The sequence below is a fragment of the Papio anubis genome, chromosome 3 (genome assembly GCF_008728515.1).
Source record: "Papio anubis isolate 15944 chromosome 3, Panubis1.0, whole genome shotgun sequence".
Classification (NCBI taxonomy): Eukaryota; Metazoa; Chordata; class Mammalia; order Primates; family Cercopithecidae; genus Papio; species Papio anubis.
In genome coordinates, this window is record NC_044978.1 from 177724787 (window position 1) to 177739093 (window position 14307).

At 48.2% G+C, this 14307-nt stretch overlaps 1 protein-coding gene across 1 annotated transcript in view; it reads left to right on the top strand.

The window, feature by feature from the left end:
• The first annotated feature begins 9024 nt into the window (after positions 1–9024).
• STK32B (serine/threonine kinase 32B) overlaps positions 9025–14307 on the top strand; it is a 412340-nt gene continuing 407057 nt past the window's right edge. The window contains exon 1 of the mRNA XM_003898462.5: positions 9025–9458. Within this exon, the coding sequence (XP_003898511.1) occupies positions 9407–9458 (52 nt within the window). The 5' untranslated portion in view covers positions 9025–9406. The remainder of the gene's footprint in view (positions 9459–14307) is intronic.

Here is a 14307-nt window from a genome sequence, read left to right on the forward strand (position 1 = left end):
ATTACTTGATTGTGTTCTCAGCAATAGGAATAGCAGCCACAAGACTCTACTCATGTACATGTAAGTCAGAAAAAGAATCCCAGTTCATATTTCTGTGCCTACATTTGGGATTTGAGAAGTAACAAGAGTCATGTGCTCATCCCCTTGTTAGAGTCACAGAACTCTTAAACCATAATTTCCACGATCTTTCCATAGTCAGCGTTCCAGGAAAGCCAAGCAGACTTAGCACAGATAAGTAGTTGCTTTATATTTTATTGTTTTGCACATAATTAGAAGAACCTTATAAAACTTCATCCATCTGTGAGCCAGGCAAGAGGGCAAGACCTGGAGCCGACTTCATCTGGAGCACAGCGGACCCTCAAGTTCCGCCATTCTCTCTTGCGGAGACTGGATGGCACTTAACATTATGTAAGAAGTAGAAGGAATGTGCTTACTTCAAAATAATTCGTCCAGATCATGTCAGTGTTAGGTGACCAATTCCTTCAGCCATGAAGAACCATGGCTCGCATTTCTGGGGGCTTGCACCCTCTGCTGTCTGCTAAGGAGACCAAAGGTAAGCGAGGTAGAGTTTCACTTGTCATCCTTTGCATGAACCTGGAGGCTTTCTGATTGAAAATGAGCCTTGCAGGGGGCTGGGAGGAAGTCCAGTTTAGGGTGGCCAGGTTAAACGCATGATCCCGTCCCTGACAAAAAGCAATAGAGTAGCCAATAGCTACGAGGCTACAAACCTGTGCAGCATGAATACCCTAGGCAATACCTGAGTCTTCGCTCAGATACCAGGAGAAGGGAGCTCTCATCTGCCTTCTTTTAGCAGCAGGCTTTGGATTTCAAATGTTCATTGAGTCTCCCTTGTCTCAATCCTTTCCAATAATACCTGGAAAATTTATTTCTGTGGATATTAGAGCTCTACTTGCAAGAGTTAAGAACCGGACTCTCTATTTGGAATGAAAATGCATACATTTACTTAGTTTTCAAGCATGTTTATTATGTATTATTCTGAACTGTGCATATAGTTTTGCTTATATCTCTCATAAATCTATCTATATGTCTCATAGTCCTTGCAACAAATGATTCCTTTAAATAGGACTGGACACCCAGAACACCTGTAAAGCTCCTGCTTTGCTTCCATGACATCTTAGCAGCCTGCTCTCTTAGGAGGTGGTGTATATACCTACTCCAGGCCAGGTAGGCCATTTTGCTACATGAGGTTGTCCCAGACCATAGCTACTTCTGTCTGGTTCCTCTGTTACTCCTTGGAGTGCCTACACAGCCTTGGAGGCATCACAGCCTACAGGGGCTGAAGGAGAAGCAGCCAGTGCACACATCATTTCTCACATCCTGTTGGCTGGAACTTAGTCCTATGGCCATTCCCACCTGCAAAGGCAGTTGGAACATGTAGTCCCTATTCCAGTAGGGCTACCTGTCTTCTTGGGCTCCCAGCCCAGTGTCTGACACATAACACAAGCTCAGGGCATGTTGGCTGAAGGAAGAAATGAGAATAAGGAAGCCTTTCCCAGGCAGCAGTCTAGCCATTGCCACTGCGTAGGTTTTTATCAGATTCATTTCTTGAGTTGTCTTCATGGACAATAACAAACACATACTGATGGTTTACAATTTACCAGGTGCTGGTAATCTTTCTAGGCATTTAATTCTCACAGCTATTTTCGGAGGCAGGTGATCCAGCTCTCTCTCAAGCCCTGCCTCTATGAGGGCTCTTTCTTCCTGTCCCTCTCTGTCCAAGCTGGCTGCCTTCTCCATCTCCCCAGCGTCTTCCTGTTGGAGTTCTAGGGTTGATCCTTGCATCTCCAAGACAGTCTCCTCCAATCTCTGGGCGTTAAACATCATCAATATGCTCAGGACTCCCAAATTGTAATTCCTATTGTCAACTTACCTCCTAAACCTCAGATACATCTGCCCAGGGACTGCTACACACCCACCACAGACCCTTTAAATTTAGTAAGTCCCAGATGGGACTCCCAATCTCCACCTCCCCTCCCTCTGCCCTGCCACACCAAAACACAAGGATCCAGTCCCACCCTCAGCCTCCCCTGTCTTCATCCTTCCAGTTGTTCAAGCCAAAAGCTTTGAGCCATCTTTGACTTGTCTTTTTCCTTCCTCCTTCAACCAACCACCAGGAAATCCCATTAGGTTTTCCTCTATCCAAAATATGTTCAGGACTGTTTGGGCATGTCGACTCATGCCTCATTTCAGCACTTTGGGAGGCCCAAGGCTGGAGGATTTCTTGAGTCCAGGAGTTTCAGAGCAGCCTGGGCAACATAGTGAGAACCCTGTCTCTACAAAATAAAAATAAAAAGTCAGCCAGGTGCAGTGGTACACACCTGTAGTATCAGCTACTCAGGAAGCTGAGGTGAGAGGATCTCTTGATCCTGGGAGGCCGAGGCTGCAGTGAGCCACGATTGTGCCACTGCACTCCAGCCTGAGTGACAGAGTGAGACCCTGTCTCAAAACAAACAAAATCAAAAAACCAAAAGCCCAAAATAAGTCCAGGACTAGCCACTTCTCCCTACCACCCCAACTCCCATTGTGCTGATGCCACCAGCATCTCTTGCCTGGATTATTGCAGTAGCCTCAAAGCCAGGGTTCCCAATCATACCTTTGCCTTGCCTCAGTCTACTCTCAGCAGAGTTGGAGGGGTCCTTTGAAATGATGTCAGTCATACTGCTCTATTCAAAGCCCTCCAGTGTGTGCCCATTTCATTCAGAAGAAAGCCCCGAGTCTTTGAGCCACCTGCCAGGCTCTGCCTGAGTGGGCTCTGTACCTCTCATCTCTTTCATCTGCTCCATCTCCTTCTGCTTCACACATTCCAGCCTCTGTGGTCCCTTGCAGTTCCCAGAGGAAGTCACGTGCCCTCCTGCCTCGGGGTTTTTGCACTGACTGCTTCCTCTGTCTGCAATACTTTCATTCCTGACATCTGCGCATTCAACTTCCTCACTGCCTTTTGGAGTTCCTTCTGGTGTCAGCTCAGTGAAGCTTCCCTGACCACTTTGCTTAAAAGTCCAGAGGCAGTTTGATAGGAATAGTATTGAATCTATAGATTATTTTGGGCAGTATGGCCATTTTCATGATATTGATTCTTCCTATCCATGATGATGGAATGTTTTTCCATTTGTTTGTGTCCTCTCTTATTTCCTTGAGCAGTGGTTTGTAGTTCTCCTTGAAGAGATCCTTCATATTCCTTGTTAACTGTATTCCTAGGTACTCTTTGTAGCGATTGTGAATGGGAGTTAATTCATGATTTAGCTCTCTGTGTGCCTATTGTTGGTGTAAAGGAATGCTTACGATTTTTGCACATTGATTTTTGTATCCTGAGATTTTGTTGAAGTTGCTTATCAGCTTAAGGAGCTTTGGGGCTGAGATGATGGGGTTTTCTAAATGTAGAATCATGTCTTCTGCAAGCAGAGACAATTTGACTTCCTCTCTTCCTATTTGAATACCCCTTATTTCTTTCTCTTGCTTGATTGCCCTGGCCAGAACTTCCAATACTATGTTGAATAGGAGTGGTGAGCTACTCCCATGAAACTACCATTAACATTCTTCACAGAATTAGAAAAAACTACTTTAAATATCATGTGACATCAAAGAAGACCCTGTATGGCCAAGACAATCATAAGCAAAAAGAACAAAGCTGGAGACATCACGCTACCTGACTTCAAACTATACTACAAGGCTACAGTAACCAAAACAGCATGGTACTGGTACCAAAACAGACATATAGATCAATGGAACAGAAGAAAGACCTCAGAAATAACACCACACATCTACAACCATCTAATTTTCGACAAACCTGACAAAAACAAGCAATGGGGAAAGGATCTCCTATTCAATAGATGGTGCTGAGAAAAGTGGCTAGCTATATGCAGAAAACTGAAATTGGACTCATTCCATATACCTTATACAAAAATTAACTCAAGATGGATTAAAGACTTAAATGTAAAATCCTAAACCATAAAAACCCTAGAAGAAAACATAGGCTATACCATTCAGGACATAAGCATGGGCAAAGATTTCATGCCTAAAACAACAAAAGCAATTGCAACAAAAGCCAAAATTGACAAATGGGATCTAATTAAACTAGCATCAGAGTAAACAGGCAATCTACAGAATGGGAGAACATTTTTGCAATCTACCCATCTGACAAAAGTCTACTATCCAGAATTTATAAGGAACTTAAATAAACTTACAAGAAAAAACAAACAACCACATAAAAAGTGGGCAAAGGATATGAACTGACACTTCTCAAAAGAAGACATTTATGCAACCATCAAACACATGAAAAAGAGCTCAACATCACTGATCATTAGATAAATGCAAATCAAAACCACAAAGAGATACCATCTCACACCAATCAGAATGGTGATTATTAAAAAGTCAAGAAACAATAGATGCTGGCAAGGCTGTAGAGAAGTAGGAGCACTTTTACACTGTTGGTGGGAATGTAAGTTAGTTCAACCACTGTGGAAGACAGTATGGTGATTTCTCAAGGATCTAGAAAGAGAAATACCATTTGACCCAGCAATCAAATTACTGGGTATAACCCAAAGGAATATAAATCATTCTACTATAAAAACACATGCACACATACGTTTATTGCAGCACTGTTTACAATAGCAAAGTCGTGGAACCAACTCAAATGCCCATCAATGATAAACCAGATAAAGAAAATGTGGTACATATACACCATGGAATACTGTGCAGCCATAAAAAGGAATGAGATCATGTCCTTCGCAGGGACATGGATGAAGCTGGAAGTCATCATTCTCAGCAAACTAACACAGGAACAGAAAACTAAACACCACATGTTCTCACTCATAAGTGGGAGTTGAACAATGAGACCACATGGACACAGGAAGAAGAACAACATACACCAGGGCCTGTTGAGGGGTGAGGAACGAGGGAAGAGAACTTAGAGGAGGGGTCAATAGGTGCAGCAAACCACCACAGCACATGTATACTTATGTAACAAACCTACACATTCTGCACATGCATCCCTAACCTAAAGTAAAAATAAAATAAAATAAAAGTCCGGAGGTCCAATTGGTGGTGAACAGAGAGGTGGATTTCACAACATTTCTCACAAAATCTCCATTTCAACACATCTGAAACCATCCTCATTCACTCATTCCATCAACATATATTTGTGAAGCATCAACTCTGTACCAGTGCTGAGCAAGACCCTGGGGGCACACAGCTCTGGCTGCCCTGCAGGGCTCCTGGATGACGGGAAAGTCAGGTAGAAATCAGGGAGCAGTGCCAGGTGGTGAGTCAACGCATGACCTTGAGACAGCAGCTTAGCCCTGGGTAGATGTAAGGGTTGAACAGTGGCCCCCACTAGAACATGTCGAAGTCCTAACCCCTGGAACTGTATGTGTGATCTTATCTGGAAAAACAGTCTTTGCAAATGGTTAAGGATCTTGAGAAGAGATCATGCTGGATTATCAGAGTGGGTCCTCAATCCAGTAAGTATCTTTACAAGAGACAGAGAAGAAACGACGCAGGGCGAGAGGAGGTGGCCATGTGAAGATGGTGGCAGAGACCAGCATTCTCCAGCCTCCACCCAAGGAATGTCTGGAGCCACCAGAAGCTGGAAGAAGCATGGAGCGTCTAGAGCTTGATTTTGACTTCTGGCCTCCAGAACAGTGAGGGAATAACATTCTGGTTTTTTACTTGTTTGTTTTTTGAGACGGAGTCTCACTCTGTTGCCAGGCTGGAGTGCAGTGACGCAATCTTGGCTCACTGCAACCTCCACCTTCCAGGTTCAAGACATTCTCCTGCCTCAGTCTCCTGAGTAGCTGGGATTACAGGCATACACCACCATGCTTGCTAATTTTTTTTTTTTTTTTTTGAGATGGAGCCTGGGCTGGAGTGCTATGGCGCAATCTCAGCTTCCTGCAACTTCTGCCTCCCAGGTTTCAGCAATTCTCCTGCCTCAGCCTCCCAAGCAGCTGAGGTCACAGGTGCCTGCCACCACGCCTGGCTAATTTTTGTATTTTCAGTAGAGACAGGGTTTCACCGTGTTGGCCAAGCTGGTCTCAAACTCCTGACCTTAGGTGATCCACCCACCCTGGCCTCCCAAAGTTCTGGGATTACAGGTGTGAGCCACCATGCTTGGCCTACCTTTTGTATTTTTAGTAGAGACAGGGTTTCACCACGTTGGCCAGTCTCGAACTCCTGACCTCAAGTGATCCGCCCACCTAGGCTTCCCAAAGTGCTGGGATTACAGGTGTGAAACACCACACCTGGCCAGTTTCTGCATTTAAATCTTAGGTCTTTGCACTTCTCAACCATTTGAGTTGGCTTAGCCTATTTGTGCCCCAGTCTCCTCCAAAGCGGGGATGGTGACACACCTACCTCTCAGGGTTGCTGTGAGAAAGAAAAAATCCATGCAGAGCGCTTGAAGTACCAGAGCCTGGCATATTCTCTATGGATGGGGAGCAGAGGAGTGAAGCGGTTGCTGGAGGTCCTAGTATCCTGCAAAGAGTTAGCACAAAGCTGGACATACAGAGAGTTCTCAATACACATGCACACTGTCACTGAACACTGCACTCCAAGACTGATTCCAGCCGCGTGGAACATCTCCCAGCTTCTGCAAAACGTCCCGCTCTCTAGGCCTGGAGAACTTTGCACCGGCAGCCATCTTTCTTCTTCCTACCCGGTTGATTCCTTGCCCTTCCAGTCTCAGCTCCAGCACCCTCTCTGCCCAGTGCCTTTTTTTTCTTTTCTTTTCTGTTTTTTTTTTTTTTTTTTTTGAGACAGAGTCTCACTCTGTCGCCCAGGATGGAGTGCAGTGACACAATCTCAGCTCACTGCAACCTCCGCCTCCCAGGTTCAAGGGATTCTCCCACCTCAGCCTCCTGAGTAGCTGGGATTACAGGTGCGTGACATCACTGTCATGCATGTCCATGTGAAGAGACCACCAAACAGGCTTTGTGTGAGCAATAAAGCTTTTTAATCACCTCGGTGCAGGCGGGCTGAGTCCAAAAAGAGAGTCAGCGAAGGGAGACAGGGGTGTGGCAGTTTTACGGGATTTGGGTAGGTAACAGAAAATTAAAGTCAAAAGGGTTGTTCTCTGGCAGGCAGGGGCGAGGGTCACAAGGTGCTCAGTCGGGGAGCTTCTGAGCCAGGAGAAGGAATTTCACAAGGTAATGTCATCAGTTAGGGCAGGAACAGACCATTTCCACTTCTTTTGTGATTCCTCAGTTGCTTCAGGCCATGTGGATGCATACGTGCAGGTCACAAGGGATATGATGGCTTAGCTTGGGCTCAGAGGCCTGACAATCACACCCAGCTAAGTTTTGTTTTTTTTTTTAAATAGAGATGAGGTTTTTCCATGTTGGTCAGGCTAGTCTCAAACTCTTGACTTCAGGTGATCCACTCGCCTCAGCCTCCCAAAGTGCTGGGATTACAGGTGTGAGCCCCCACGCCCGGCCTAGCACCAATATCAATTCATATATTCCTCATAATAACGTTAGGAAGGGAAAGTACTCTTATTAGCACCATCTGGACTCAGATGAAGAAACTGAGTCCAGAACAGGTTAAGTAATTTATCCAAGTTAACTGGCTAATGAGGGGCAAAGCAGAATGAAACCTGGGTAGAATGAGCCCAGAGCCCATGCCTGTCCACATTCCTCCCTCTGCTCCTTGAGCTAGGGGCCAGCTCTGTGTTCAGGGCATTGCTTGCTGCACACTGGCCACTCAGTGTATGCTTGTTGGTGGAAAGAAAGGCAAGAAATATTTATTCATCATTTATTATATGCCAGGCACTGTTGCCTGATTTTATAAATATTACCTGATATAATTCTCACAGCCAGCCCAGGGAGTTAATATCAGTCAGCCCACTTTGCAGATGAGAACTCCAAGGTGGGACACATTGCCAGGAAATGGTAGAGCCAGCTCTGGGTCATAGTGGGTGGGCCTGCCTCAGAACATCTCAGTTCTTTCTCATTGCCTTTAGGAGTTTTTTTGTTTTGTTTTGTTTTCTGTGTTAGGCTTCCCGGCTACCCTCACCCTTCCTCCAAGAAAAAGAAAGAAGGGGAGAGAACTGGAGAGAAAGACCAGGTAGGGGATGGGGACTAGGGGACGAGATAGGACGAAGAGACTCACAAAGAACCCGTTTTCTAACAAAGCGCGGACAGTGGTTCCAGGCGCCCAGCAGAGGGCAGGATGTGGCCAAAGATTCCCTGCAGTCTAGAAAGCTGGGCCCGCAGGACTGCAAGGCAGGGGGACCTGCCTGTCCCTCAGGGAGAGTCCTGGGAACCTGCGCTCACCCCACAAGCTTCGGGGCGCATCTGCCGCACCCATTGCTTAGGCATCCGCAACTGTGGCGTGTGTCTCCCCATCCAGGCTCCCCAGCTCCCGCCGCGGGAGCCCAGGGATTCTGATGCTAGCCTTGCCCCTAAATCGGACGCGGCTGCTGCCCAATTTGGGGGGAATCCCGAGACTCATGCCCTGCCATTCCCAGGGAGAATGGTTTGGGGCAAACTACGGCTGTCTTGGGCCTCAGTTTCCCCATGTACAATGAAGGGGTCAGATTAGTCCCAGAAGGTCTAGATACTTTCATTCATTAAACACGGAGAAAAATCTTAAGAGGAACAGCGTCAGTTGGAGAGCCAGCAGACACTCCATTGCCCGTCCCAATACGAATGGGCAAATACAGCCTAGCGGGGAGTCCTGGGACTCACTTCGCAGCCAGGGCCGACTAACCACAGACCTAAGAGCCCCTTTACTTCTGGACCTCCGTCTACCGCGCTCTAAAATATGAACGATGCTTTCTTACTGCTGGGTTGTTGGAGGCGGATGTGGGATGGTGCTAACAAAGCGCGTAGCCGGGGCCTGGCCATAGTGGGTGCTGACAAACCGCTTACTGCCTGGAGGGACCGAGTTCCCGGCCGACGGAGGGCCGAGCAGGGATTCAGATTCCTCTGGGCCGATCCCTTTCTCAGCTCCTTCCGCCCTGCCACCGCCCACTGCGTGCTGCTTTCGCCCGTCCCCTCCTCCCCCGCTCCCTCCCCTCCTTCTCCTCCTTCCGCGCCGCCTCGCGTCTCCCGCCCGCTGTAGCCGGCGAGGAGCGCCGCACGTTGGCCCCGGCGCCAGGAGCTCCCGGGTTCCCGGGCGGGCACCGGAGTAAGGACCTGCGAGCGCAGCCCGAGGCGGGGCACGGCAGAGGACGCGGCGGGCGCCGGGTCCCGGCGAGCGCATTCCGAGCGGCGCCCAGGAGAAAGGGAACGCAGTCCCCGCCCCTGCACAGCGCTCGGCCCCCTCGGGCTCCGCGCGCGGCTACAACCTGGACTGGGCGCGCTCCCGGCATCCCGCATCTCTGCGCGCGTCCCACATCCCGCATCCGGCTTCTCAGCGGCCGGGCATGTAGCAGCGGTAGCAACGGCGGAATATGGGCGGGAACCACTCCCACAAGCCCCCAGTGTTTGACGAGAATGAGGAAGGTAAGAGGGCCAGGGGTGCGACTTCCCGCCTCGCGCCGCCCCGCTCGGGCAGGGGCCAGGCATCCCCTCCCTCCACCACACTCGGCCGAGCCCTGCGGGGCACCGCATGCTGCCCGGCGCGGGGACCCAGGCACGGCCACTTCGCCCAGCGAAGGCAGTGTGTGCCCGACGCCGTGCCAGGCGCGGCGCTTCTGCTGAGGCAACTCCTAGGTACCTCGTGCCGTTTAGTGGTCGGGACGGTGCCTAGCGCGGGACTGGGGAGGCAGCTTCAGAGTTGAACCGGAAACCTGCACTTGGGGGTGTGGAAGGGAGGAGTTGACTTCGGAGACTAGTCTGGATGTTTCTAGGCTCGGGCTCCCCAGGAAACCGAGATTTCTTTGAGAGCCTGAGGCTGACGGAGGTGGCCTGGGGGAGCGTATTGCACCGTGTGTGTGTGTGTGTGTGTGTGTGTGTGTGTGTGTGTGTGTCCGCGCGCGCGGGCGCGCGCGTGTGCCCACGACGCATTTGGTCTCGTGCAAGGGCCTGTTGGATGCAGCTCTCTTCAGTCACCCAGGACAGCCCAGGGAAACTTTGCTAAACTCTGTGGTTCCGTCCTGCTCTGGGCAGCCTCCCTGGCGCAGAAGTGGTGTAGGCTCTCCAACCGCATCTCAACTTCCTGGCTGGGTCCTTGCGGTTCAGGTCGATAGAGCTCAGTATTGGACTAGCAGAACCCTCTTTTCAGTGCAGCGTGTCCCTGGAAAACTTACTTTACCTCTCTGAAACATTAGTCCCCTCATCTATGAAATGTAAGTTATGATACCACTTGCTACTTTATAGGGTTGTTTGAAGCTTAACCACTAGTAATCCACGTGAAAATTGCCTTATAAATGCAAGCAGTACCGAGCTGTGCCGTTATCTGTTAAGAGCCCTCTGCCTCTCAAAGCTGGTTTCCTACTGTGCAGTCTCCACTGTGCCCCAGATAAGAGCTGAGACATAGCACTTACTATGTTCCAGCCATGCTAGCACACAGTGTTCACTCAGTCCTTTTCATGCCCCTTGAGGTGGCTGCCTTAGAAAGGGGGCTGTCCTGGTCACTGCTGGTAAGAAGTAGAGCTGGGCTTGGGGCAGGACAGTCTGCTTTGAAAGCTGTGCCTGTCATCATTACCCAGGGCATTGGCTGTGTGCGTACATCATGGATGGCTTCTAGAACTCCCAGGGCTGTGAGTGCTACTCACGTGCCTGCCTGGAGAACCCTTCTCAAGAAGATAGATGAACACAGTCAAGGTTAAGGGAGCACCTGCTGTGTCAGGCCCAAGAGAGCCTTCCTTAAAGGAGTTCCTAGGCTAATGGCCCTGAATGACCGTCCATGGTGATAAGGGCTTTGAGAAACCAGTGCAGGGTCTTGGGGGCACTGAGAGGCCCCAGCTTTTCCTGGTCTTTAGTCTGGAGCACATACAGGTAAGGAGCCAGTTTTGGACAGAGGAGAGGTAGGCACGGAGGTGATGGAGGCTCTTGCATGTCGCAATAAGAGTTTGAACACTATGCAGCATCACCCTCAATTGCATGGGTTTGTGGTTCTAGCCTGGGCCAAAGGTCATGCTTTTGCTAATTTTCCTAGCATCTTTCTCTTTTATTTATAGAGGAAATTTGCCACCCTTATACTGAAAACCGTCTTTGTGTTTTATCCCCAGCTTGAAAATATTCGTTGGCAAAATAGTTATCTCTGGTGTAGCCAACCTTTTGATTTTCCTCTTCCTGTTCCTTATTCTATAAGCAGATTGGGCCTAAGGTTAACTGCCTATTTTGGTGCTTGTTAAAATACAAGGTTAGGAGGCCGGGCATGGTGGCTCACTCATGTAATCCCAGCACTTTGGGAGGCTGAGGTGGGCAGATCACCTGAGGTCAGGAGAGGCCTGCCTGACCAACATGGTGAAACCCTGTCTCTACTAAAAATCAAAAATTAGCCGGGCATGTTGGCAGGAACCTGTAATCCCAGCTTCTTGGGAGGCTGAGGCAGGAGAATCCCTTGAACCTGGGGGGCGGAGGTTGTAGTGAACTGAGATCGCACCATTGCACTCTAGCCTGGGCACCAAGAATTAAGCTCTGTCTCAAAAAAAAAAAAAAAAAAGAAATATAAGGTTAGGGCTCTCCTCATTTTGCCATCTTCCAGCCCAATGAAACATTAACTTGTTTGATTTTGCCAGTATATCTCTCACACATTTCCTTGTACAGGTAAAACAGTATTACTTGCCACCAACCGACTCATTTATTTAGTAGGCATTTACTGTTCGTATTTTCTGCACCCCCACTCCTGTGCTGGGGACTAGGAATATGAGGAGAATGAAGGCAAGTGTTAACTTGTTAACAAATTGTTAGCAATTTGTTAACAATTTGCTCCCAGCGCAAGTAAACCACCAGGACAACACAGGGTGTGTAAGTGCTCTGACGCCGGTGAGCTCAGGCGATGCTGATATCCTGGAGGAGGGTCCCTAACTCAGAGTGGGGAGGAGGGATCTGAAAAGGCCGCCTCTTTTAGACTGGCATCTTGCAGAAATGGCAGGAGTTACCTGGGGGGAAGACGTGGCTGATAGAAGGAGGAAGGACGTTTCAGAGAAAGGGAAGAGTATGTGCAAAGGCAGATGGTAAAGAGTAAGCCTGGCTCATGTAGGGGCATTGAGGGAGCTTAGTACTCATGCACTGTGGAGTATGAAGCTGGAAGGCATAAAAAATGAACCCGGAATGCCTGGCCGACCTTAAAGGGCCCAGTGGCCATGGTCAGGTGTTTGGACTTGATCTTATAGGCATTTTGGAGTCACTGAAGGGTTTTAAGCAGGGAGTGACATGGTCCAGTGAACAAACAAGCTCTCCCAGACCTAGTCATTGCCTGGTTGAAGGTTGAAGATGCAAACACCTGCCTGACCAGAACAAGTCTGATTTAAATACTTTGAAGCTAAACCACAGCTAAATATTTGCCATTGTGTAATTGTGACAGGACCATCATCCACATTCTTTAGGCAAAAGTGTAATTCATTGTGTGCAAGTGGTCACAGCTGTTCATGCTCACATGATATATAATAAGCAGAGAAAGGATCATGCCACAGATTAATTGGCAGAGTTGCTTTTCTTCAAAGTGTTGCATAAAATAATGGTGGCTTTACTGTGGATATTGTCTAAGATTTGGTGAAATAGGGCATGTTAGCTGAGCCTCCTCCAGTTGCAAATGATGGAAAAGCAACATTAAGTGCTTTTGTTGTTTTTTAAAAAACAAAAGGTCTCACTCTGTCACTCAGGCTGGAGGGCAGTGGTGGGATCTTAGCTCACTGCAGCCTCAACTTCCCAGGCTCAAGGAGTCCTTCCGTCTCAGCCTCCCAAGTAGCTTGGACAATAGGCTTGTACCATTATGCCTGGCTAATTTTTAATTTTTTTAAACTTTTTAATTTTTAGAGTCAAGGTCTCACTCTGTTGCCCGAGCTGACAGAGTGTTTTTAGGGGAACAAATTGGCTCTGGCCATTTCTTGCCTTCTCCATCATTACCATTCTTGTCCAAGCCATGGTCATAGCTCTTGTTTGGATTATTATAGTCACCTCCCTAAGTCTTTAAATGGTCTGTCCTTACTCCTGTCACTGTCCCCTCAATGCAGCAGCCAGATTGATCCTGTTAAAATATGCCATGGGCCAGATCAGTCCTCTGCTCTGCTCAGTCCACCCTCAAATCCTCCTTCCAGCCCTAGGCACAATTTGCATCATTGAGAAAATAAAAGCTGAACTCCTTATGGATGCCCACCACGGCTACCCTCTGAGACTGCACCTCCCTCTGTCTCTCCCGGCTCACCTGCCTCCTTCCTATTTGTCCAACATGCCCTGCACCCTCACACCATAGCCCTGGCACCTGCCCCTCTTGCCCAAGGGCATCTCCCCGACAGTCCACTTTCATTTCCTTTGGGTCTCCAGGAAAATGTTATTGACTCATTAGACCCTCATCGATCACCCTACTTAAAATGTCATTCCAAATCCTTTTCCTTGCTATATATTTTTTTGGTGGCAATTATCACCATCCGTCATAATATTTATTTTACTTATTTTCTTGGTTATTGTCTGTTTTTCTCCAGTCAGTGCAAGTACCTTAAATCAGGGATCCCCAACCCCTGGGCCACAGACTGGTATCAGTCCGTGGTCTGTAGGAACTGGGCCGTCAGCAGGAGGTGAGTGGCGAGTGACGGAGCATTAACGCCTGAGTTCTGCCTCCTATTAGATCAGCAGCAGCATTAGGTTCTCATGGGAGTGCAAATCCTACTGTGAACTGCGCATGTGAGGGATCTAGGTTGTGCACTCCTTACGAGAATCTAACCAGTGCCTGATGATCTCAGATGGAACAGTTTCGTCCTGAAACTGGCCTCCCTCTATCCATAGAAAATTTGTCTTCCATGAAACTGATCCCTGGTGCCAAAAAGGTTGGGGACCACTGCCTTCATTAGAGGAATCTTATGTGATTGTTTCTTCCTAAGGAATTGCAAGCTCCTTAAGGTAGGGGTTTTGCATAGTTTATTCACTTCTATATCCCTAAGGCCTAAAGTAACACCTGTAACATAACAGATGTCTGGTAATTTTTTGTTGAATAAATGAATGAGTGAATGAATGAAGGTGTCGATCTCATCAGCCAAGGCTGGAACCAGGCTCCCTATAATATCAAGAATCTTCATTCCTGGATTCTGTGCTTTATTCTCAGGCAGACTGTCTCTTCACGGGGCTCCCACAGCCTCCATGTCGATAGCTCCAGAACTCTGAGTATGGAAAAGAGAGTATCTTTCTCGTAGTAGTTGCAGAAAATGTCCCATTTTCTATTGCAGAAAAATAGAGCCTTTGATGGGCT